A 22,015-nucleotide genomic window follows, 5' to 3' on the forward strand; every position below is an offset into this window, starting at 1 on the left:
TAATGAGTCAACACATCATATTTATTATGCAGTGAGACTTCAGGTGGTGGAGTGAGTGCTGGAGCTTTAAATTTCCTGCTGGATTTACCTCTGCGACGAACAACATCAGACCAGGTTCTGGCCGGGGTTGATGACTTTGGTCTGGCACCAACACTGTTCCAGTAGGAAAGATCAGTCTGATGGTCCGTTTTGGGATTTTCCCCAGCTATTCCTGGGTCATTTGAACACATACAAAGGAAGTGTATCAGCCAGGTCTGTAGTGGGAGGCTCCACATTCGACATGCCTTCACGTATGAAGATTTGACTCAATCCATTTGACAACTCAGTAGCTTGTACAGAAGCTGCAAGAGTCAATAAATTCTTCATTCACACGAATGTCTTGCAGTGTTTCAATCCTCTTCTCCAGCTGTGTTATCCTCAAAGAAAGTTGCTCACACTCAGTTCACTGATAGTGCAGGGTAAGGAGACATAATTCCACTAGTTCTCTTGTTACAGTGATTTATAAGTGACCAGGAGTCCTTGTTCTTACGTTTCTTGCTGGTGAAGATAAAAAAGAAGGAAAATGCAGCAGAAGGAAGAAAAAAGTAGGAAGTAGTTTTTAGGTTTAGTTTTGAGGACTCAAAACATGGTTCTGGTTTGTGACTGGGATCTACACTGCAGGTAAAACCAGTCTAGACCTCACCTGTGACTCACCTGTGTTTAAGTCTCTCAAAGCTGAAGGAGAATAAGTGTAAACACTAAACAGAACTTTGTTGTTTCAGTTGTTTATTGTTTACAACAAAGCTACATCACCAGTGATGTCATGGTGAGAGTCTCCGCCTCCTTACCCAGAGTTCACTCTGTCTCATTTTATGCAAAAACAACTAAAATTAAACCAAAGTTAAAAAAGTCAAAGGTGACGCAAAATCCTCCAGCATTACGCCTCCTCACACAGCGGCTCCGCCAAGAGCATCATGGGAAATTTTTTGGCTCTTTTTATTGGCACGGACAAAAAAACATCACGACCAAAGTCCCAAAAATAAATCTCTTAAAAACTGTTGACCAGGCACGTCCTCGGACTGATCCGCATCATCATCATCATCATCAGGTGGACTGCTCCCAGTCCTGACCCCGCCCACCCACCACCACCACCTGCTGCAGGTGAAATCAGGTCAGGTGGGGGTGGACTCAGTCTGTCTAATCAGTCATTCAGAGCAATTTGTCCTCATCCTCTTCTTCATCCCTTTGGATCCTCGCCTGCAGTTGCAGCTTTTTGCCGTCACCTCTGAACATTGGTCAACGAAAGATTTTACCTGAAGGAGAAAAATAAAATACACATTTACTTGTCTCAGGTGTTACCCGTGTTGAGTGTAACCCATGTCAGCAGGTACCCGTGTCAGGTCTTACCTGGTGCTGTGTGAAGGTCACAGCTACCGGAACAGTCTGGTGAACTCTCTGATGGCCCAGCACACCTGTTTACACTCCTCAGCACTGAAACAAACAAACAAAAAAAAGAACAAACACTGGTTCAGGTTTTTGTATGGGGATGAATGTTGTTGCCATGGTAACACATGTAAACTGGTCAACAGGTAAACTGGTTATGACTAATGGAACTGTCAAAGCCAGATGGGTAGAAGGAAACAGAACCTCTAATTATGTAAATCTGAGCATGAGTCGTTGCTGAGCAACGCGGGCGTTTGGACGGATTGGATGGCTGTATCTGTGCTGCTGTCCATCTCACCTGGTCACCTGTTTGTGGAAGTCGGTCAGCTGTTTGTGGGTGACGGTCACGGCTCCTCCTGACGTCTCCTTCGGTAAAGCCTTCAGAGCGTTTTCCAACCAGCGACAAAACATCTGAAACGAACAGTCATCATCATCACCTGAACAGATGACCCACCTGAACACCGGGTACACACCTTAACAGATGACCCACCTGAACACCGGGTACACACCTTAACAGATGACCCACCTGAACACAGGGTACACACTGGAACACAGGTGACTAGAGCTGGGTTTAAAAAAATGATTTATTGATTTGAATTGCTTAAAATGAAATAAATCCAATATCACTTCAAAAAACTTGGAGGCAGATTTTTTTTTAAGTGTCTTTTCCGGTAACGTGACCCTACTCTCGTGTGACTTACCGAGGCTCTGCAAGATCTTAGCATCTATACACACAACTGATTTCCTGTCGCCTCCGTCCAAGCAGCTTCTCTTACCAAAATGATGTCACATTCACCAGTGTGGATTACATTCACCTGTAAACTATTTAGCAGGATTTTGTTGCTAACATTAGCAGCTAACGCTAAGACCACAGGCTCTCACATTAGCAACTAACGCTAACGGGCGCTGCCACGTTTCACAACAGGAAGTGATGTCACCACACATGTACATACTTAAATCCGAGATGGTCATTTAAAGTCACATTTTCTCTACAACAGGTTTACACTTTGTCCTTTTATCTAACAGTAAACAGCCTGATGCTGTTTATCTGGTTTAAATGACGGCAGGTCATAGGTGAGCACACACGCAGACACGTGCGCGCACACACAGTTTTCTGTCAGAGGACAACTAAAATCAGACAAAAATATTTATTTTTTTCTGGATTCTCATGCAGGTGGAGATGGAAACATCTCGCTCCAGGGAGGAGCAGATTGAGTATTTCTCCTTCTCCAGTGTTAGCCGATAGCCACAGTCGTCACGGCAACGCGCACAGCTGAACAAGCTGAATCTACGTCTTTCTAGGAATTTCTGAGTTGTATTACGGCTTTAAATTGATCCAATATTCTTTGTAGGTTTTATTAACATTTCCGATTTTAATAGATTTTTTTTTTCTTTTACAAAACAAACTTATTAAAAACATTTGTTTATATAGATGAATGCTAGCAAAAATAAAGCATATAATGTCATAACTTTTCCACCATATAACGACTTCATATCTTACATAGAAATATGCGACACAATGCATCCGTGATCTCTTTCCATCTGGATCCTTATACAGGATCCACTGCAGAAATAATTCCCCTGATGAAGGTTGTCTCTTAACTAGGGTTTGTGGGTTAAGTTGATTTCTGCATCTCATAGAAAGCATCATTTCTCACTGCAGTTATACACACAGCTAAATCCCAGGCGTGAGTGAAGGGTCACTTCACTGAAAATATGTCAGACAAACACAGTTTTGGTGTGGAGGGAGGGCTAAGTCTGATGCTAACTATGGAAAAAAATCCCGATTTTCATAAAAAAAAACCCCAGAAATGCAAAATTTGATTTATCGATTTAATCGATTAATTGTCCAGCCCTAGGACCAGTGTTGGGGTAGTTACTCTAAGTAATTAGTTACTAGTTACTCATTACTTCTGTAAATTGTAATGAAATTACTAGTTACTGCATTTAAAAATTAACATCACTACTTATTACTTTACCATTTCTTAATTCACCGTGTCGACATGGACAAACATCATAGCCGATCATCATTGCCTGTCTGCAGAATGTGACAGGGAGAGTGTCTCCTACAATGAACCTGCAACTAGCTTGTTCATTTCTGTCTTACCAGCTGCTGCGCTCCAGGAAATGTTCAAAAAAGCTTAGCTTGTTTAGGCAGGTTGGCTGCTTGTTTAGGCGGGTCGGCTGCTTGTTCTGGCGGGTCGGCTGCTGAAGGACTCCTTCCACTGACCGGCAAGCAGGATCTTTCACCACAAATTTGGACTGAAACTGGACTGAACTGAAAATAATGCGAATATCACCACTGACCAAAAGCCTGTATCTCCGACTCTCCAGCTCCATTTTTCTTTCTCTTTAGTTGGCGCACAATCAGCTACGTCACGCAAATCGATCTCTATGGCAATGTGCTCAGGCAAGCACACACACAGGCAGCATCATGCGCGTACCACTTAAAACAGATCAGAACTTTACAAATAGACAAACACGACTCGAGTAACGCAAAAAAACATGTTGCTGTAGTCCAGTAAAGTCATTTCCTTATCGATATTTTAAGTGTTACGCAGTACTTTACTTCTTTACCCAAAAAAGTAACATCGTTACTGTAACGCGTTACTTTATAATGCGTTACTCTCAACACTGATCAAGACATTTAAGAAGTTTAACTTTTTTCTGTCCTGAGTGTTTCCATCACAGCAATTCTGGCTGAATCTGGGGAAACACTATATTGTTCTGGTATTTCAGAAATGCATGTAAATGTGTCAGATCAGATTATTACAGTAATCTGATTACTCCCAGATAAGCATGATTGTCAAGATAGCATGATTGTCAAGTAAACATTCAGTACTTTACACAAAGTTACCTAAGATTGTCTTTAATATTCAAGAAAAATAGGTGGTGTTACACGATTAGCTGTAAATGAATCAATACTGAATTGGATTTAATCGAAATCAAATCGAAATAGGCTGCTCTGAATTGAATCGATTCAAGAAATTAGCGACAATAGCCAGCCCTACAGGTGACGTACCTAAACAGCTGTTTACTTACAGGCCTGTTGAACACCATGACCTCCCACAGCACCTCGGCCACGTCGGGCAGTGTGTACGGCGGCAGGCAGAAACAACACGAGTGCATCAGCTGACTGACCAGTTGCTGACCGTGTTGCTCCATGGCCTGACCAATCAGACGCTTCCTCACCTCGAAGTCCTCCTCGTGCTGCAGAGGGACATATTTACACAGACTCAGAGTTTACATAGAACTTTCTCATCAATGTCTCATTTAATTTGGTTCTGGTGACTCACATCGTTGGACACTCCAGTGTGGATGAGGTCTCGCACAAACTTCATGACGCTGCAATTGGCATCCCGGTGGTCCAATGAAGTGGCAGCGATGGCGCACTGGATGATGTGGATGATGATGCTGCTACTGAGTAAAGTGATAGGACTCCTCTGGACAAACCTGGACACCAAAAGACAGAAGACATCACGGAGAGACTGAGGACATCACAAAATGAAAAAAGACATCAGAGACACCTTGTAAATTGGACTCAGAGACTCACAGACAGACCTGCAGACTATAACTACTGTAGACCTGCTGACCTTATGCTCTTCCATGGGCCCTTCTTTGGCTCCCTGTTAAATCCAGGACAGAATTTAAGATTCTTCTCCTCACATATGAAGCTCTCCATGACCAGGCTCCATTGCATATCAGAGATCTCATAGTTTCATATATTCCCAACCAAGCACTTGGCTGTCAGACTGCAGGTCTACTTGAGGTTCCAGAGTCTCTAAGAGTACAATGGGAGGCGGAGCCATCGGCTATCAGGACCCTCTCTTATAGAACCAGCTCCCAGTTTGGGTTCGGGAGGCAGACACCTTCTCTACCTTTAGGATCAGGCTTAAAACCTTCCTTTCTGATAGATCTTATATTTAGGGGTGGTTAGCCATCCCTTAGTTAAGCTGCTATAGGCTTAGACTGCTGAGGGACATCCCATGATGTACTGGGCTCTTCCTCTTCATGTCTCTGCTCTGCACCTTCCATGTAGAAACATAAGACAGTATTGGCATGATTAATGTATTTCTCCTCCCAGCAGGTCTTTCTGGATAAAAGTTGAAGTTTCTGTTGCTCTCTCTTTCCTGTCCTTAGATCAAAGTGAAGATTTGATGCAATCTGCTGGTTTCCTTGTCTAGGCTCTTACTGATTGTGAACTGGGGCTGTATGAACACTGATTGGATGACTATAAATTAGCTGATTAACTGATTGTAAAGTCCTGAGGTTGTCTACATAAAATAAACTGGACTGAATTTAACTGATGCAGGCCGTCAGGTAAAGATGGAGGCCACCATCTGGTCTGCTGCTGAAGCTACACATATTCTCCAGAACCAGACGTCCCGTTCAGTCTGCTGTTGACCAGGTGCTCCGCCCAGTAGGATGACGACTACGTCACTAACTGGAATCGTGCACACAACATTTTATAAATACTCTGGAGGGGTCCACATAGTAACGCTGATATATATTTATATATGTACGTATATAAATATTAGGGCTGGGCACATTAACAAGTTAATCGCGCGTTAACGCAACAATTAATTAACGCCATTGTTTTAATTGCGCAAGTTTTTTTTTTTTATTATTTTTATTTTGCTGGCTTTGATGAAAATGAAGAAACGTTTTCTGTCTGAAACTTAAGAAAGAAGAAGAAGAACCAACATCTATCTTTGTGTGTCTAAGCCCATGCAGATGGCAGAACATCGTGATTTTTGGATGGAAAACTGCTCCCAAAAGACAATAAGAAACTTTTTATTTATTATTATTTTTTTAATAAATGCAGTTTTAATTTAGGGAAGACAGCAAAGGTAAGACATACTTTCTGACTTTTACAAACGTGAAGCATAAATCGGGCCTTCTTCTACCTCTGGTTTGGTGAATCTTGGTCATATTAAGATGAAACTTCCAGCTGTGGAATCTGTGAGATGTGAGCTTTCAGTAGAGGAGTCATTTGTTCATGTTCATGGGGAGACATCATCTGTGTTTACATGTTTTTCGGACTTTGTGTACCAGGTCTTTGAATTATTTGTTGTTTTTAACTGTGTTCGGTGGTGTCAGAAAAGGTTTTGCTAAGCTGATAGCTGAGATTCTGGACTTTCTGGACTATCTTGCAGATACCACACGTTTATAGTTACATCTAGAGACCTGACGCTACACCCGGAAACGAGATGTTAACCCCTTGACTCCCGGTAGTGGAGGCTGCAGGTGAAGCTCAACAGTCAAGCTAAGAATGAAAGGTTAGAGAATTTATATCCAGAAATCTGGATAATGAAGCAGTGAAGGTGCATGGATGGAAGTTATTGTGCATATTGTGAATATTTCTCTCTCCTCACCATCTAGAAGCTGTGAGATTCTCATCCTGCTTTCTGTCTGTTCACCTGATGCTGATATTCATCACATATTGTTCCTTCTGTGTTTAGAAGGAAGCAGCTTCACAGCTTTAAATTCATCCTGCTGACTTTTTACCTTTTTAGTTAGTAAATCCTGAACATTTCATCCTTTTTTATCATAAATATTTGATTTTATAAATATATATGAAGAAATATGTTAACTGTTGCTGTTTAAAGAGAAAACTGCTGCTAAACCTGTTTATGTGTTTAGTGCAGGGGTCTGCGGCCTTTCCAATCCAAAGAGCCATTTTTCCCTCAGCCAGCTAAATAAAACTCCTGTAGAGCTGCAAAAAGGCAAGTTAATATATATTTTAATGAAGAGCCACCATAGGATGTTTGTTATTTTTGACTATGTCTCTGATGTGTGTGTGTGTGTGTGTGTGTGTGTATATATATATATATATATATATATATATATATATATATATATATATATGTATGTATGTACATATATATATATATATATATATATGTATGTATATGTATGTATGTACGTATATAAACACAGTAAAACCATTAACAGCTTAAACTTTGAAACTTTAATTAAAATCATATCAAAAGGACATGGGGTATTACCATGTGGTGATATGACAATGAAATGGTTATCGCCGGTTCAGACGGCCACGGTAACCAAGGAAATGGCTGTTGACACTACTGTACTAAAACATGGACTGTAGTGTTCGCGTTTCTTGTTCCACATCCAGGGGTTATTGCTTTATTGTGGACAACTGGGAGAGAATCAGAAGGCTTCACAACAGAAGCAGGACAAGCCCAAGTAAGAAACGACACTCAGGAAAACAAGTCTGAAAGCCCAAGACTGACGAAATTTGCAAGCGACTAAACAAAAACAAGCCCAAAGTAGCACTTGGTAACGCTGCTCCTTTTCTCTGGCACAGTCTTCTATATTTCTCAGTTTATTCTAGCTGCCTTTTTTTCTCCTTCCACCGTCTTGTTACCTGGTTCTTAAATCTCATCCGCCTGTGCTGTAGTGCTCCAAAGTTTACCACCAGAACTACGGTGGAGACTGCAAACGTTGCGTCAGTTAAAATTAAAGCAGCCCGTCAGGTTTTAGATTCTAGGTCCGGGTCCCTGTGGGACTGGTTCTGGGTCCGGATCCAGACCACTTGTTAGTGACCTCTGCTGTAGATCAATGAATCCTGAATGTGGTAAAACTCTGCCCCCTGGTGGTGAAATTCTCTGATCACTAATGACAAACCCCACCTTTAAATAAGACTAGTTCCTGTACACAGAACTTCAGAGGAAGAACACATCTAGAGAACCGAGGTGGTGACAGAGGCTGACCCTACAGATGCATGATGGGGATTTCTGAAGCAGCCATGATGAGGAACTACAAACTCACCTGGTGGCCAGTCTGAACAGGTCATCCACAGTGTCAGGGTGATTCCTCAGACCGTTGGGCTGCTCCAGCAGCTGGAAGGTTGGCATGCACAGAGCCTGGAGGAGGAAGAGAATGACTTCATTATTATCATTACCACCATCATCATCATCACCATCACCACCATCATTATCATCGAGTGAAAGACAATGTTTTTAAACTTATGACATCACTGCAGGTCAGAAAAAAAAGGAAGAAACTCTGTAGAAGTCCCAAGTCCTCCTCCAGAACCTCAGATTGTCCACAGCTCTGATCCACCAGATTCTATTGAAGTTGTTACCCTACCCACCAGGTCAGTGCTTACCTGCAGCATGTCCAACAGCCCCTGTCTGCAGCCCTCCTCCATGCCGTACTCATCCACCAGGATGCTACCCAGATACAGGAAGCAGGAGTGCGGATACACCTGGTACACATTCACCATCTGAAGACAGCAAACAAGTGGTCAGTATTTCCATGGTAACGGATGGAAGAGCGATGTCAGACAACCTCTGATGAACTGACGATCAGTGCTAGATCATCGGACAGCTCAGGTAGAACTCACTTGAGTGACAAGCGGCTGCAGCAAAGAGGCGGAGCCTTTTCCAACACATCGAACAGCAAACCTAAGGCAGCGACAGCATCGCTCCACAATCCGGTTGTCAGCCTGGTGAGTGTTCAGAGTCTCCGACAAAACCGGCCAGATCTACAGGTGAGTCAGGTGAATCAGGTTTAAGGCCCATTTATACTCGACGCAAAAGACGGATACACAGACAGACGGACAGTCTCGTCCATCTTCTGCGTCAGTTACATGCATAATTTGGTCCGTTTTCAGGGAGCTTAGCTAGCCGTCACTTGACGTAGAAGATGAAGCAATACTGCCGGAAACCACGGGGCAGTGCTGAGAAGAATAGCTGAAATGCGACCAGGAAAAGAAAAACACCAGAGAAGAAGAAGAGGATCAGGAAGGAAACAAAAAAGCAGAAGAAGAATGATAAAGAGGACAACAAATGTAGAAACTGAGTGAGCTTTTGAATAAAGACTATATGTGAATATTTAGGGTGTGTGGGGCGGTTCAAAACAACTTGATGAATTATTGCCACCATCAGTGTCTCAAACTGATGTCGGCTCGGCGAAGTGAACTCTGAACTCAGCACTGCCCGCTAGGTGCAAAACACACATGGAAGTACGAGGACGGCGACGTATGACAACATTTGAAATGGACGTCGCTATTTACGAACGTAAGGGAGCATAAATGGGCCTTTATTCATACTCTGATTTGCAAATGTTCAAATGACACTTCCAGGTGAGGTCAGGTGTTTTACCTCCTGGATGACTTTCTGACAGGGATGAGTCTGTCCGTTCTCCACGATGGGATTTGTATGCCTGAAGAACAACCAGAACACTGAAGCAACCAGCAGCTTCACTTACATACAGAGGTAAACAAACAGATAAACGTACAGGCAAACTCACCTGAAGATGACAGCCAATCTGTCGAGCCATACAGTCGGATCAGCTGATTTACCATTTGTGGATTCTTCGGTCAGAAGCTGAAAACAACAGTCGACCCGATCAGCGTGCACGTTCAGAACCGAGACACACCAGGACGCACACCAACACACACACCCACCTTCCTCAGAGCCAGGACCTGGACAGCACACAGGTCACTTAGACACTCGGCAATCTTCTCCAAAGGAAGTCGGGCCAGAACCAGGGCTGTACCTGCACAGGTAAGCACAGCTTAGACCCCCATCACTTCAGAAAGACAATCTAAATCAGAGGGACAGACAATCAGGATCAGAAGGACAGACGATCTGGATCAGAGGGATAAAAACAACGCGGGGGACAGACGATCTGGATCAGAGGAATAAAAATGATCCAAAGCAGAGGGACAGACAATCTGGATCAGAGGGATAAAAACAGTCCTGATCAGAAAGACAGATAATACGGATAAGAGGGACAGATGGACTATATCAGAGGGACATTGAACCGATCAGGTACCTTTGAGCAGACCCACAGCAGCCTCGGTAGACAGAGCAAAAGAGTCCAGAGAACGTGCAATGTCCAGCAGACCCTGGAAGTGCTGGGCCATGTGGTCCCGGCACACGGAGCAGATGTTGTGGATCGCTTTGGCAGCTGCGGATGCCAGCGGTTTCTCTCTGAGACCTTTCATCAGGTAGTTTAGAACCGGATCTGGAACACAAGTTTAGAAATTCCATTTGGACATAGGGCAGCAGCAGGGCCGTCACCATGGCAACATTTCTCAGACATCATACCTAGGAATCTGGGGTTTCTGTCCACGACTTCGCTCATCTCTCCCACCAGCTCGATGCTGGTGTACCGGACCGCCATGTGGACGGATTCTGGAAGAAGCACCACCTGCTGCAGAACCTCCGACAGCGTGGGGTTGTTTTCACTAGAAATAACAGCGGATGATGATGTCAGAAACATGGAGGATGATGATGTTGTCATCACAGAACACTGGATCAGAAACTCACGGGTCAACGCTTTTTGCGATGGAAGCCATGATGAAGAGGACAGCCTCCGTCACCTCCCACGGAGGGTTCCCATCTTTTAACGTAGAATACAGCTGAGAACAGAACAAACAGAACCTGATTTAAAACGGGTCCAGTTTCATGATGGTGGGAAGAACTGCAGAACTGGTACCTGAGAGAAGCACTCCATGGATCCAACTAGAAAAATTACGTCTTTCACCAGGTCTGAAACTCTCATCCGAAACTCCCCAAAGTCATCAGTGTCCTCTGGAATTCCCTCCTGTCGGGTCAGAACCGGATCAATAACTAAACCACACTGACTCAGCAGGCCTCCGACAACATGACCATCAAAATCCTGACTTCAGTCAGAACTGGTTCTGTGTCTTACGTGGTCCGGATCAAGCTGGCAGTGTCGGGCCAAACAGTGAAGGAGTCTCTGGATGTATGGCCTAAAGATGGTGTGAAGACCCACGTCATTGATCTTATACAGATGTTCTCCAAGACGGTACCAGAAGTTAAAGGAGATCTCCACAACCTGAACCACAGAAACCACAATCATCAGGTACACAAACTGGATATGGATCAGAACTAGAACCCTAAACAGGAAGACTTTAGTGGTGTCACAACTTTATCAGTTATAAATGAGAACCGAACCACTAGAGTCCAGAGATTACAGATCCGACAGCCAGAACCTCTGAAGTCTAAATGTTGCCAACAGTCAAATGTTGAAGGTTACAGATACTGATTCTGAGCTGACACCAAAGAAAGAGAAACCAAAACTTTTGTCAGGTGTACTATTGGTGGGGTTCTGGTACCTCGTACTGTGGGTGTCCTGCACAGATCAGCAGCAGCTCCAGTGTCCTCAGGTCCCCCATCCCTTGACCCGGACTCCTGACTGTAGTCTCTAAAAAGGTCTCGCAGAGTTCGGTGAAGATCCGGCAGTAGTTTAGAACTCTGAGAACCAACATCAGACATCAGCATCACTCATTACACACCTACACCACATTCAAAACCAGAACCCTCACTTGTCCAGGTCTTCTCGGGCCACAGCCATGTGGTAGGCAGTCTCCAGAGTCAGGACGCCTTGGAAGAGCTGCAGTGCCAGTGCCATATTGGTGTCCACATTCTCGATGGCGTAGAGAGCCGAACAGACACAATCTGATGCCGCCTCGTGGAGGTTGGTGGACGTTTCATCCCTCTGCTGTAAAGAACAATAAACATCAGATGAAAATGCCTCCGCCGGGGAACTGAAGATGGCGGCGAAGTAGTAGGACGTGTTTGGTGGGGGCTCCTGGCTTGTTTACCTAATTTAGTGTTTTTTCTCAAAGTATTCCTTCAAACTCGATGCTAGAAGTTTTATTATTGGACCCTCTTTCTGGATTGACTCCAAAAAGTACGACAATGGCCACAAATCTCTGAAAATACAAATACACCGGACCTGCAAGCACTAAGCCTAGTGCCTCCTCGGACCAGAGTGCTTCCAAGCCCACGAGCGACTCGGCTCCACCCTCACCGAATCCCAGCGAAACAGACACGTCTGGCATGAAGTCTGAAATACTTCATGCACGAAAGTCTGATATTTCAGTGGTGATTAAGTCAGAGCTGAAGGATGCCCTTGCGGAAGACTTTGATTTTCTTAAGAGTGAATTACAAGCAGTGAAATCTGAAATAATAAACAGCACCACCGCGCTTCGCTCCGAGTTAGACCAATTCAAAGTGAGTGTCAACGATATCAAGGGCGGTTTATCTACTTGGTCAGATGAGATTGTCGCCCTACAGAGTACAGTGAACGAGTTAAAAACGGAGCTAAAGGAGCTAAAAGGGAAATGTGAGGACATGGAGGGTCGGATGAGGAGGTGCAACGTGAGAATTCTCGGTGTTCCAGAGACACCGGAGTCCAGCTCAACCATAGCAGTGGCTAAGATGCTAACAGAGGTGCTACAGCTCAGGAAAGAGCCAATGATTGATCGCTCACATCGCACACCAGGGCAAAAGAAACCAGGCGGTAAACCACGAGTAATTGTCGCTAAATTACATTATTATCTAGACTGTGTGGAGATTTTGAGCAACGCACGCACCCGTGGCCAGCTTCGCTTCAATGATACACCTATCTCAATCCTCCCTGACTACACTGCAAGCGTGGCCAAGGCCTGGGCAGCGTTCACAGACGTCAGGAGGCTACTTCGAAACCTGCAGGATGTTCGCTATGGATTACTTTTTCCGGCACGACTTCGTATCTCCCACGGAGAGGAAGATAAAGAATTTGCGGATCCCAACAAGGCCATGGCTTATGTGAGGGAAAATATTATCGTGGTGACAGATGACGGAGAATGACTGTGGAACTGGTTTCCCTTGGTCCGCATACTCTTCAGGTTGTATTGACACGTTTTATATCCACTCAGTATGAAACTGTATATTCCGGATTCACAATCAGTATACTGCCTTTGGCGATTTAACGCTTTTCTTCTTTCAGACGAGAATTTTGTTAGCTTTATATCAGCAGAAATTAAATTATTCCTCGATGTTAATCAAACCCCAGGGATGCCATTTGCTACTGTCTGGGAGTCCTTAAAGGCCCACCTAAAGGGTCAGATAATCGCATATTGTGCTAATAAGAAAAGGAGAAGTACTGAACGGCTAAGATTGTTGACAGAAGAGATACTGCTTGTGGACAGGGAATATAGTCATTCTCCTTCAAAAGATTTAGTGAAGAAACGTATGTCACTTCAAACTGAATTTAATACTCTGTCTACCCATCAAGCCGAATACCTGATCTCTAAGTCAAGGCATGGGTGCTATGAACATGGTGAGAGGGTGGGGCGTCTTCTCGCACATCAGCTACGCCAAAGATCAACTACTCACACTATTCCAGCAACAAACAATGATCATAGTATTAAATGTTCAGACAACGAAAAAATTAACTTATGTTTTAGCCAGTTCTACCAATCACTGTACTCTCCAGACTCATCCTCTAACCTACCTGATTTGGAGACCTTCTTTGAAGGTATAAATGTTCCCTTTGTAAGCTCAGCTCTGGCCGATGAATTGGAAAAAGACATTTCAGTAACTGAGATACCTTTGGCAATTAGAGACATGCAAAGTGGCAAGTCCCCAGGGTCAGATGGCTTTTCAGCTGAATTTTTTAAAGAAATTTTCAGAACTGCTCTCCCCCTTATTATTGTCAGTTTTCAATGAGTCTTCTGTTACCTTGTCACTTCCATTATCTATGCGTCAAGCTATTATCTCTTTATTACTTAAAAAGGATAAAAACCCACTAAATTGTAGCTCATACCGGCCTGTGTCGCTTCTTAACACGGATGCAAAGATTTTCGCAAAGGTCTTGGCAAGGCGCCTTGAGGGTGGTCCCCACTATTGTTTCACCTGACCAGAAGGGGTTTGTGAAAAATCGACAGTCTTTTTTTAATATTAGATGACTGTTTAGTGTTGTATGCTCCCACTCCGCCCGGCCACAAAGACGATGAAGTGATACTCTCCCTTGATGCTGAAAAAGCATTTGACTGGGTGGAGTGGGATTATCTTTTCAAGACTTACGATTGCGGTTGAACCTTTGGCTGTTGCTGTAAGACAGAGCTTAGTCATTAAAGGTATAAATCGTATGGGCTCTGTGCATAAGGTTTCTCTTTATGCTGACGATACACTTTTGTATATTTCGGACCCCTGGTCCGGTATCCCAGAGTTATTGATCTTACTTGGTAGATTTGGGAAGATTTCTGGCTATAAGGTTAATGTTCAGAAAAGCGAGATGATGCCCATGACCTCTCTGGAAGGGAAAACTGCTGGCACAGTCCCATTTAAGGTTAGTGAAGAAAAAATTTAATATCTGGGTATTTGGGTACCACGCAATTTTAAGGACCTCTATAGGGCTAACTACTATCCTTTGTTGGCAAATCTTAAACAAGACATTGCTCGTTGGGAATCCTTGCTTCTCTCCCTGGGGGGAAGGATCAATTCAATCAAAATTACTGTATTACCTAGATTTCTTTATTTGTTCCAAAGCTTGCTGATTTTTCTCTCTAAATCATTCTTTTCCCACCTGGATAGCCAGCTATCATCCTTTATTTGGAATAAAAAGCATCCTAGGATCAGCAAAAAGATATTACAGCTGCCCCCTAATATTAGGGGCATGGCACTTCTTAATTTTATGTACTATTATTGGGCAGCTAATATTAGAGTGTGGTTATATTGGTTGAGAACTTCTGTGCCAAGCTGGGTGACTTTGGAGAGGGCCTCAATTACATCCAGCTTTTCTGTGGCATTACTCTCTTCTCAGTTACCATTCCAGCAACCAATTTCAACATACTCTAATCCAGTTGTTGTCCACACAGTTAAGATTTGGAATCAATGTAGACGGTCTTTTGGTTTCACCAGGTTATTGTTTAATGGCCCTGTGACAAAGAACCACATGTTTATCCCTTCTGTAACCGATGAGGCTTTTAATATATGGGCTTTGAACGGATTACATTCACTTTATAACCTGTATATTGATAATAAGTTTGCTTCATTTGAACAACTGGTAGAGAAATTTAACATCCAAAAATCACCAAACAGGTCTTGAGCAGGATTTACACGGAGCTCAGTTCATACCATGAGAACAATCTGGACGTTCTGAAACACAAATGGGAATTGGACTTGGATGAAAACATCTCAGACGAGGTCTGGCAAAAGGTCATACAGAACATTCACATGTCCTCAGTGTGTTTGAGACATGCTGTTATTCAGTTTAAAGTGGTGCACCGGCTGCATTGGTCCAAAGACAAACCGTCCAAGATTAAGTTGGACCTGGATCCTGCATGTGATCGTTGCAAACAAACCCCTGCTACACTTTTACACATGTTTTGGACTTGTCCGAAGCTTCATGGATATTGGCTATCTATTTTTGATGCATTTTCCAAAATATGTGGGAAAACTGTGCACCCGTGCCCTTTGACTGTATTATTTGGGGTGATCAAAGTGGATGCTTCTTTTAGCAGGTACCAGATGAACATAATTGTTTTTTGCTCTTTGCTAGCTAGAAGACTGTGTAAATGGAAGGATTCACACCCTCCAACATATGGACACTGGATTAGAGAGGTCATGTGTCATATACATTTGGAAAAGGTTAGATATAGTATGAAAGGGCCAGTTGAGAAGTTTTATGACATGTGGCTGCCATTAATGTGTTATTTTGAAAGTGTGTCTGCTGATAACTTTGTATAACTGTTTATGTTGTGCATGCACAAACCTGTGTTAAGAATTGTATGATGTCATTCTAGATGCCTGACTACTGTTTACATCTCTAATTGATCCGGTATAGTGGGGGTGGGGGGTTGTTCTGTGTTGTTGTGTTTAATCTAAATATGAAATTGCAAAATAACAATAAAGACTTTGTTCAAAAAAAAAAAAAAAGAAGAAAATGCCTCCACCGACCCCATCCTCCACCACCTATTGCCCCCCATTACCACCTACCCATCTTTTACCTTACAAATCCCCCCCATCCTTCACCATCAACCACCACACCATCCTTCATCACCCGCTTGCCCCCCATCCTCCTCCGCCCGCTGGCCCTCCATCCTCCACCATCCCTCATCCTCCAACACTCGCCGCCCTGTCCTCTGCACACTAACATGAAGATGTGGATCTCACCAGAACTTGGAACAGAACCATCAGCAGCTGGTTGCTGGCCATGAAGTTGCTGTCCAGAACTCCCAAGTTGAACCAGCTTCCCAGACAGCGGAACACCTTCATCAGCATCTTTTCATTGCTCCCGGTCTTCTCCACGCACGACGTCTGCAGAACCAGAACCAGAACCAGGGTGAGGTTATCTGTTTATGTTATGGTTCAGGAGCTCCATCAAGCTGACATGGACCAGGACCTAGACAGAATCTGGACCAGAATCCAGAGAGAACCCTAACAGAATGCGAACAGAACCCTGACAGAATCTGGACCAGAACCTAGCTATAGTCTGGACCAGAATCTGGACAGGACCCAGACAGAGACAGGTTGGTCTTACCAGCAGCGTGACCACGGTACTAGAGTAAAATGCCAGGTCCTCAATGATCTCCGTCCTCCGATTGGCTCCGATCCGTAAAGATCGGCTGTGGACTTCCTCAGGTAGAACCGTCAGGATCTCGATAAGGAATGGCATGGAGCTGATGTCGTTGTTGTACCTGAGGGGGAGGAGACAAAGACAACAGATGAGTAGGGGTTTGATCTCTCAGGAGTAGTAGGTGATGGTGGGAATTCTTACTTTTCTATGAGCGTGTGAACACATCCTTTCCAGGAAGCCATCTGAAGAGCGAGGTCAGCAATCGCCAACGCCAGCTGAGACACAAGCACAGACATTCAGTCAGGTGGACACAACTTCCTGTTTCCTGTGATGTAACACTACCTTTCTGTTTTAACTTGAGCTGGATTATTGATCGGCAAACAGGAAGTTCAGGGGAGACCTGATCAACAGTTCTGAGTTTGGGACCATTGTGAGTCTCATCAGCCGCTTGGCCTTGTGGTGCTGACTCAACAATCTCTCTCTGAATGTTGAGAAGACAAAAGAGATTGTTGTGGACTTCAGGAGAATCCACTCCCAACATGCTCCTCTGACCATCAACGGTGCTGCTGTGGAGAGGGTGAGCAGCACTAAATTCTTGGGTGTACACATCTCAGAGGACCTCTCCTGGACCAACAACACAACAGCACTGACCAAGAAAGCCCATCAACGCCTCTACTTCCTCCCCAAGCTGAGAAGAGCTACAGCCCCGGCCCCCATCATGCAGACTTTCTACAGAGGTACTGTGGAGAGCATCCTGTCCAGCTCCATCACAGTGTAGTACGGCTTCTGCACCGCATCCTGCCGCAAGACCCTCCAGCGCATTGTGAGAACATCCGAGAAGATCATCGGTGCCCCTCTCCCCTCCCTCTACGACATCTACTGCACCCGCCTCACCCGCAAAGCTCTCGGCATCGCTGGTGACCCCACCCACCCGTCACACAGCCTCTTCAGTCTGCTGCCTTCAGGGAGGAGAATGCGGAGTCTCAGCGCCAGGACCAGCAGACTGAAGGACAGCTTCTTCCACCTGGCTGTCAGGATGCTAAACTCTCTCCCTGCCCTGCCCCCCCTCCCCTCGCTGCCCCCTGCCCACAAAACCTCCAGACTCTGAAACCCCCTCCCACCAACTCTGAACTGTTTATGGTCACTTAAATTACCAGTATATAAGCTAAACCTGCACAACTGCCATGCCATTTGCACTACTGTATTCATTTTGCACAATCTGGTTTTTCTTTACCCAATGTTGCTACTTGTGCCTTTTTCATTATTTATATTTCTTGTTTTTATTTCTTTTATATAGCATAGTATAGTCTTTTATATATAGTATAGCATAGCAGAGACTTTTTTTTTTTAACTTAAAGATGTATGTTAAATGTTTATTGTCTGCACCTTGGGTCTGAGTGAAACGCAATTTCGATTCTCTGTTTGTCTTGTACATATTGCAGAATTGACAAATAAAGTGACTTTGACTTGAAGTTGCTGAGGTCCAAAAGATGAACCAACTCAGAACCGGTCACATGGATGCATAAGAACTCAGGAAAATTCAGCCGTGTTCCACAGACGGAATCTGTGAAAACCTGGACTGCCCAGGAACGTAGACTCCATGAAAAACTGCCTCCAAGACACTCTGAAGCTCCGAACATCCAGGAAATATGTCCATGTCCATCACGACAAAAAACTGATCCCAATTTGAAGTCCAGAACCCAGATCCAACAGAAAACTGATAGGAAATCAATAACCAACATGGGTACTGTCTGGACCAAGTGAATTTCACAAAGGTCCAGTTCGCCTGAGACCAGAACACAGACTACAGATCAGCTCCACCAACATGCAGGACAACCGGAGTCAACCATTGATTGATTGATTATAGAAATCTGCCCTCTGAGAAGAACATCAACGTGTTTGATAGTCGATCAGCTGCTGTTACCTGTGTGACGATGATGGGCGACAGGTCTTTGAGGTTCTGGATGTGGGTCAGCAGGGAGTCTCGCAGTGCATTGTGGGTCTCAGGAGGAAGTTCGTAGAAGGACGTCTGGATCTTCATCTTCATCGTCTGAGCTGCGAAGTAACACGACTCCACGTCCTGTTTGAGCTGTAGCAGCTGGTCCGAGATCTCCCACGCATACATCTGGACATGGGACAGGAAGTGATGTCATTACAGCTGGACAAGGGACAGGAAGTCACGTCTCTACAGCTGGACACGGGACAGAAGGTCACGTCATTACAGCTGGACACGGGACAGAAAGTCACGTCATTACAGCTGGACACGGGACAGGAAGTCACGTCAATACAGCTGGACACGGGACGGGACGCATGTCATTACAGCTGGACACGGGACAGGAAGTCACATCTCTACAGCTGGACACGGGACAGGAAGTGATGTCATTACAGCTGGAAAAGGGACAGGAAGTCACGTCATTACAGCTGGACACGGGACAGGAAGTCACATCTCTACAGCTGGACACGGGACAGGAAGTGATGTCATTACAGCTGGACAAGGGACAGGAAGTCACGTCTCTACAGCTGGACATGGGACAGAAAGTGATGTCATTACAGCTGGACAAGGGACAGGAAGTCACATCATTACAGCTGGACACGGGACAGGAAGTCACGTCATTACAGGAAGTTATGTCACCACAATGTAAGACCACAATGTCTTACTATTGGACAGGTTGAAAATCAACACAGCAGGACGGAAAGAGGACAAGGTTAAAAATCAGTAACATGATCAATATTACTGCCATGCCATTAAAAATTATTTCTGGTTTAATTTTTTTCTATCTAGTTTGTATTCTGATCTCATTTTAAATTGTGTTTTGTTGTTGGATGTCTTTTAATGCTTTATTCTTAGCATGTTGGTCAAAGTCTGCAGTTTGTTAAAGTGTTTTTATGAATAAAGCTGGTCTGACTGTGTTTTCTGAAGGTGTTCAGGTGGGTTGCTGATTGGCTGTCTGAATTTTGTCTCTGTGGCTGATAAAGGACAAAATCAATCAAAGCACTCATTGACTGATAGGGTGGTTTGTCTCATGGTGGTCTAGGTAAGATTCTGACGGGCTTCTGGGTCATACAGCTTTTGGTCCTTCTGGACCACGTGTTCCTTTCAGGAACTTTCTATGGTTTTGTCAGGCTCAGTCCAGACTGTTTTCACCTGTAGGTCTTCAATGGTGGATCACAACTGGGTCTGACGACCCATCTATTGAGGATTCACCTCCTCTCTAACACATTGAGCTCACACAGACTCAGAATTTCTGTACTGGTTCTTCCTGATATGGGGTCTTGATGCTAGTACCGGGATTCCTGACACTGGTGGTTCTTTCAGCTGTCACAACAGGGCCAACAGATGTGTGACGTGTCTCTGAATGTTCACTGGTACATCCAGACGTCATCTCACTGAAGTGTGCTCTTTCTGGTCATCTATGAGTGACGTCAGAGCCGGCACCGGTAAAAACAAGTTTTTGGTGAAAAGACTTACACAGTTTTAAACAGGCAGACGACTACATTAGCCAAGCTAACAGCTCGTAACCTGTTGACATAAACATGAATGTTTTAACATGTGAAACTGAGACAAACTTCACTTGCAGGTATTTTAGATTCGTTTCTTTTTTTTCTTTTCTTTCTTTTTTTTTTAATCAACAGGCGGATCACTTTCTGTTTTCATCCATTCATTTTGTTAGCTTAGCTCTCATGCTAACAGGAACCTGCGGCTCCTCTGAGACTGCGCACTTTGCTCCACCTGTCTCTTTACATTCCGGTAAAACATCAAAATCCGGTCCACACAGACCACATTCAACCACATTAAACCCTCGGTCCGGTCCACCGGCGTTTCCCATATTCTCACCGATCTCTGGAGCTCTCCGAGCCACAGCGAGGCTCGTTCCTTCCCGGCCGGGTCCGGGTCGTGGTACAGGGCCTGAACCGCCTGGTAGACCAGAGCCAGGCTCGGTTTACCCCCTTCCATGACGGAACAGAAGCAGGATCCGGTAAGGCAGATAGTTCACTGCGTAGCGGAACTAAAAGAGTCCTAAACGATCGGAGTGTCGGCCGCCATCTCGCACAGAGTTCCCGCGTGCAACCTCGATAATACCCCGACGAGAAAAGCGGGGAGGAAAATGTGTTCCGCTCTGACTATTAGGAAGTTCCCACTGAATATTATTATTTTTCCCCCACATGAATTTAATAGGACTTTGAGGAAACATGGAACTTCAGAGTCTGTTACCATGGTAACTGACTCAGCTAAGTAAACATCTTTGCTGACAGATTTCCTATCAGAAACTGTCAGACATGAGTTGTCATAGCAACTTGATTTCATATATTCAGAACCTGAGTAGTACACAGTAACCTACGTAGGGAAGAATTTCAGAATTTGAATTAATGAGCTCTCATTTCCTGATTAATATCTAATCAAATGGTACCATTTCGCCAGAGCTGGTACTTGATTTATGTGGATGCATGGGGCCCCACAAGCCACTAGGGGCCACTGAAGCTGAATGTCCAGCAGCCTCATCTGAGGAGAATTACAATAATTTGTCCCTCATGCTCTTGAAAATAAAGTAGGATATCAGAATAAAATAAGATAAAATTATCAGTGGTGGCTGGTGTTTTTCTGGCATTAGTAGGTCAAAATCAGTGGACTCCACTGTTGAGCAGAGAGTGATGTCCGCTGATCAGAATGATTGACAGGTCCCCATCATTGCCATTAGTGATAAAGTCATTGTCATGACACAAACAGGTGATGTATGTGCTTTCACTGAGATGGGGGTCAGGGTCTGCAGTATTTCAGCTTAGTTGCATGGATTTGTTTATGCCTGCTGTGAAAGTTTTTTTTTTTCTCTCTCTCTCTCTCTAGCAGCAGCCCTGAGCAGTGTCAGCATATCATCATCATCATTATCTGTTCTTGGTCCTGTTTTGTTTTTATTGTACCTGATGCCTCATGGTCAGCTGATTTGTAGTTTTAACTGTGTCATCACTTTTACTTTTACACTGATATTCAGTTGTGTTGTTCTTTTAATGACTCCGAATTTCACTTTTTATCTATGCTCATGGAATATCTTGAATCAAAAACTTTCTCTCTTCAAATTACCTTCAGATAAATTCATGCAAAACATAAACTCTGATTATTGCTCCGTATAAAAAAGATCCCCCTGATCATAAACCATGTTGGTGGGCTCGTCTGTTAAAACCAGCCTCAGAAAGCTCGGGGTTGTGTTTGATCATTCCTGACATTCCTTCCTTTGAGATTTTTATCTAAAGT

At 44.1% G+C, this 22,015-nt stretch overlaps 1 protein-coding gene across 1 annotated transcript; it reads right to left on the reverse strand.

Moving 5' to 3' along the window:
- Positions 1–748: 748 nt before the first annotated feature.
- On the reverse strand, positions 749–20,870 carry tnpo3 (transportin 3). The gene is made up of 23 exons (XM_041976915.1): positions 20,603–20,870; positions 18,692–18,892; positions 16,969–17,042; positions 16,732–16,888; positions 16,365–16,508; positions 11,747–11,922; positions 11,537–11,675; positions 11,110–11,256; positions 10,894–11,001; positions 10,725–10,816; positions 10,503–10,642; positions 10,228–10,419; positions 9,857–9,948; positions 9,700–9,776; positions 9,552–9,612; positions 8,792–8,932; positions 8,555–8,671; positions 8,215–8,309; positions 4,719–4,875; positions 4,465–4,632; positions 1,721–1,833; positions 1,387–1,470; positions 749–1,292 (listed from the first exon to the last, which is right to left on the reverse strand). Exons 1-22 carry the CDS (start codon positions 20,720–20,722, stop codon positions 1,410–1,412), a joined length of 2,772 nt encoding a protein of 923 aa, XP_041832849.1. The 5' UTR covers positions 20,723–20,870; the 3' UTR covers positions 749–1,292; positions 1,387–1,409.
- Positions 20,871–22,015: the final 1,145 nt, after the last annotated feature.

Source organism: Melanotaenia boesemani, chromosome 23, assembly GCF_017639745.1.
Source record: "Melanotaenia boesemani isolate fMelBoe1 chromosome 23, fMelBoe1.pri, whole genome shotgun sequence".
Classification (NCBI taxonomy): domain Eukaryota; kingdom Metazoa; phylum Chordata; class Actinopteri; order Atheriniformes; family Melanotaeniidae; genus Melanotaenia; species Melanotaenia boesemani.

Excerpts from the sequence above, each read along its gene's own strand:
- tnpo3 (XM_041976915.1), bottom strand. The coding sequence starts at position 20,722 with ATGGAAGGGGGTAAACCGAGCCTGGCTCTGGTCTACCAGGCGGTTCAG. Across the intron at positions 11,002-11,109 it reads GCCAGCTTGATCCGGACCAC|GAGGGAATTCCAGAGGACAC; the intron begins GTAAGACACAGA and ends CTGACCCGACAG. Across the intron at positions 8,672-8,791 it reads TGCAGCCGCTTGTCACTCAA|ATGGTGAATGTGTACCAGGT; the intron begins GTGAGTTCTACC and ends TGCTGTCTTCAG.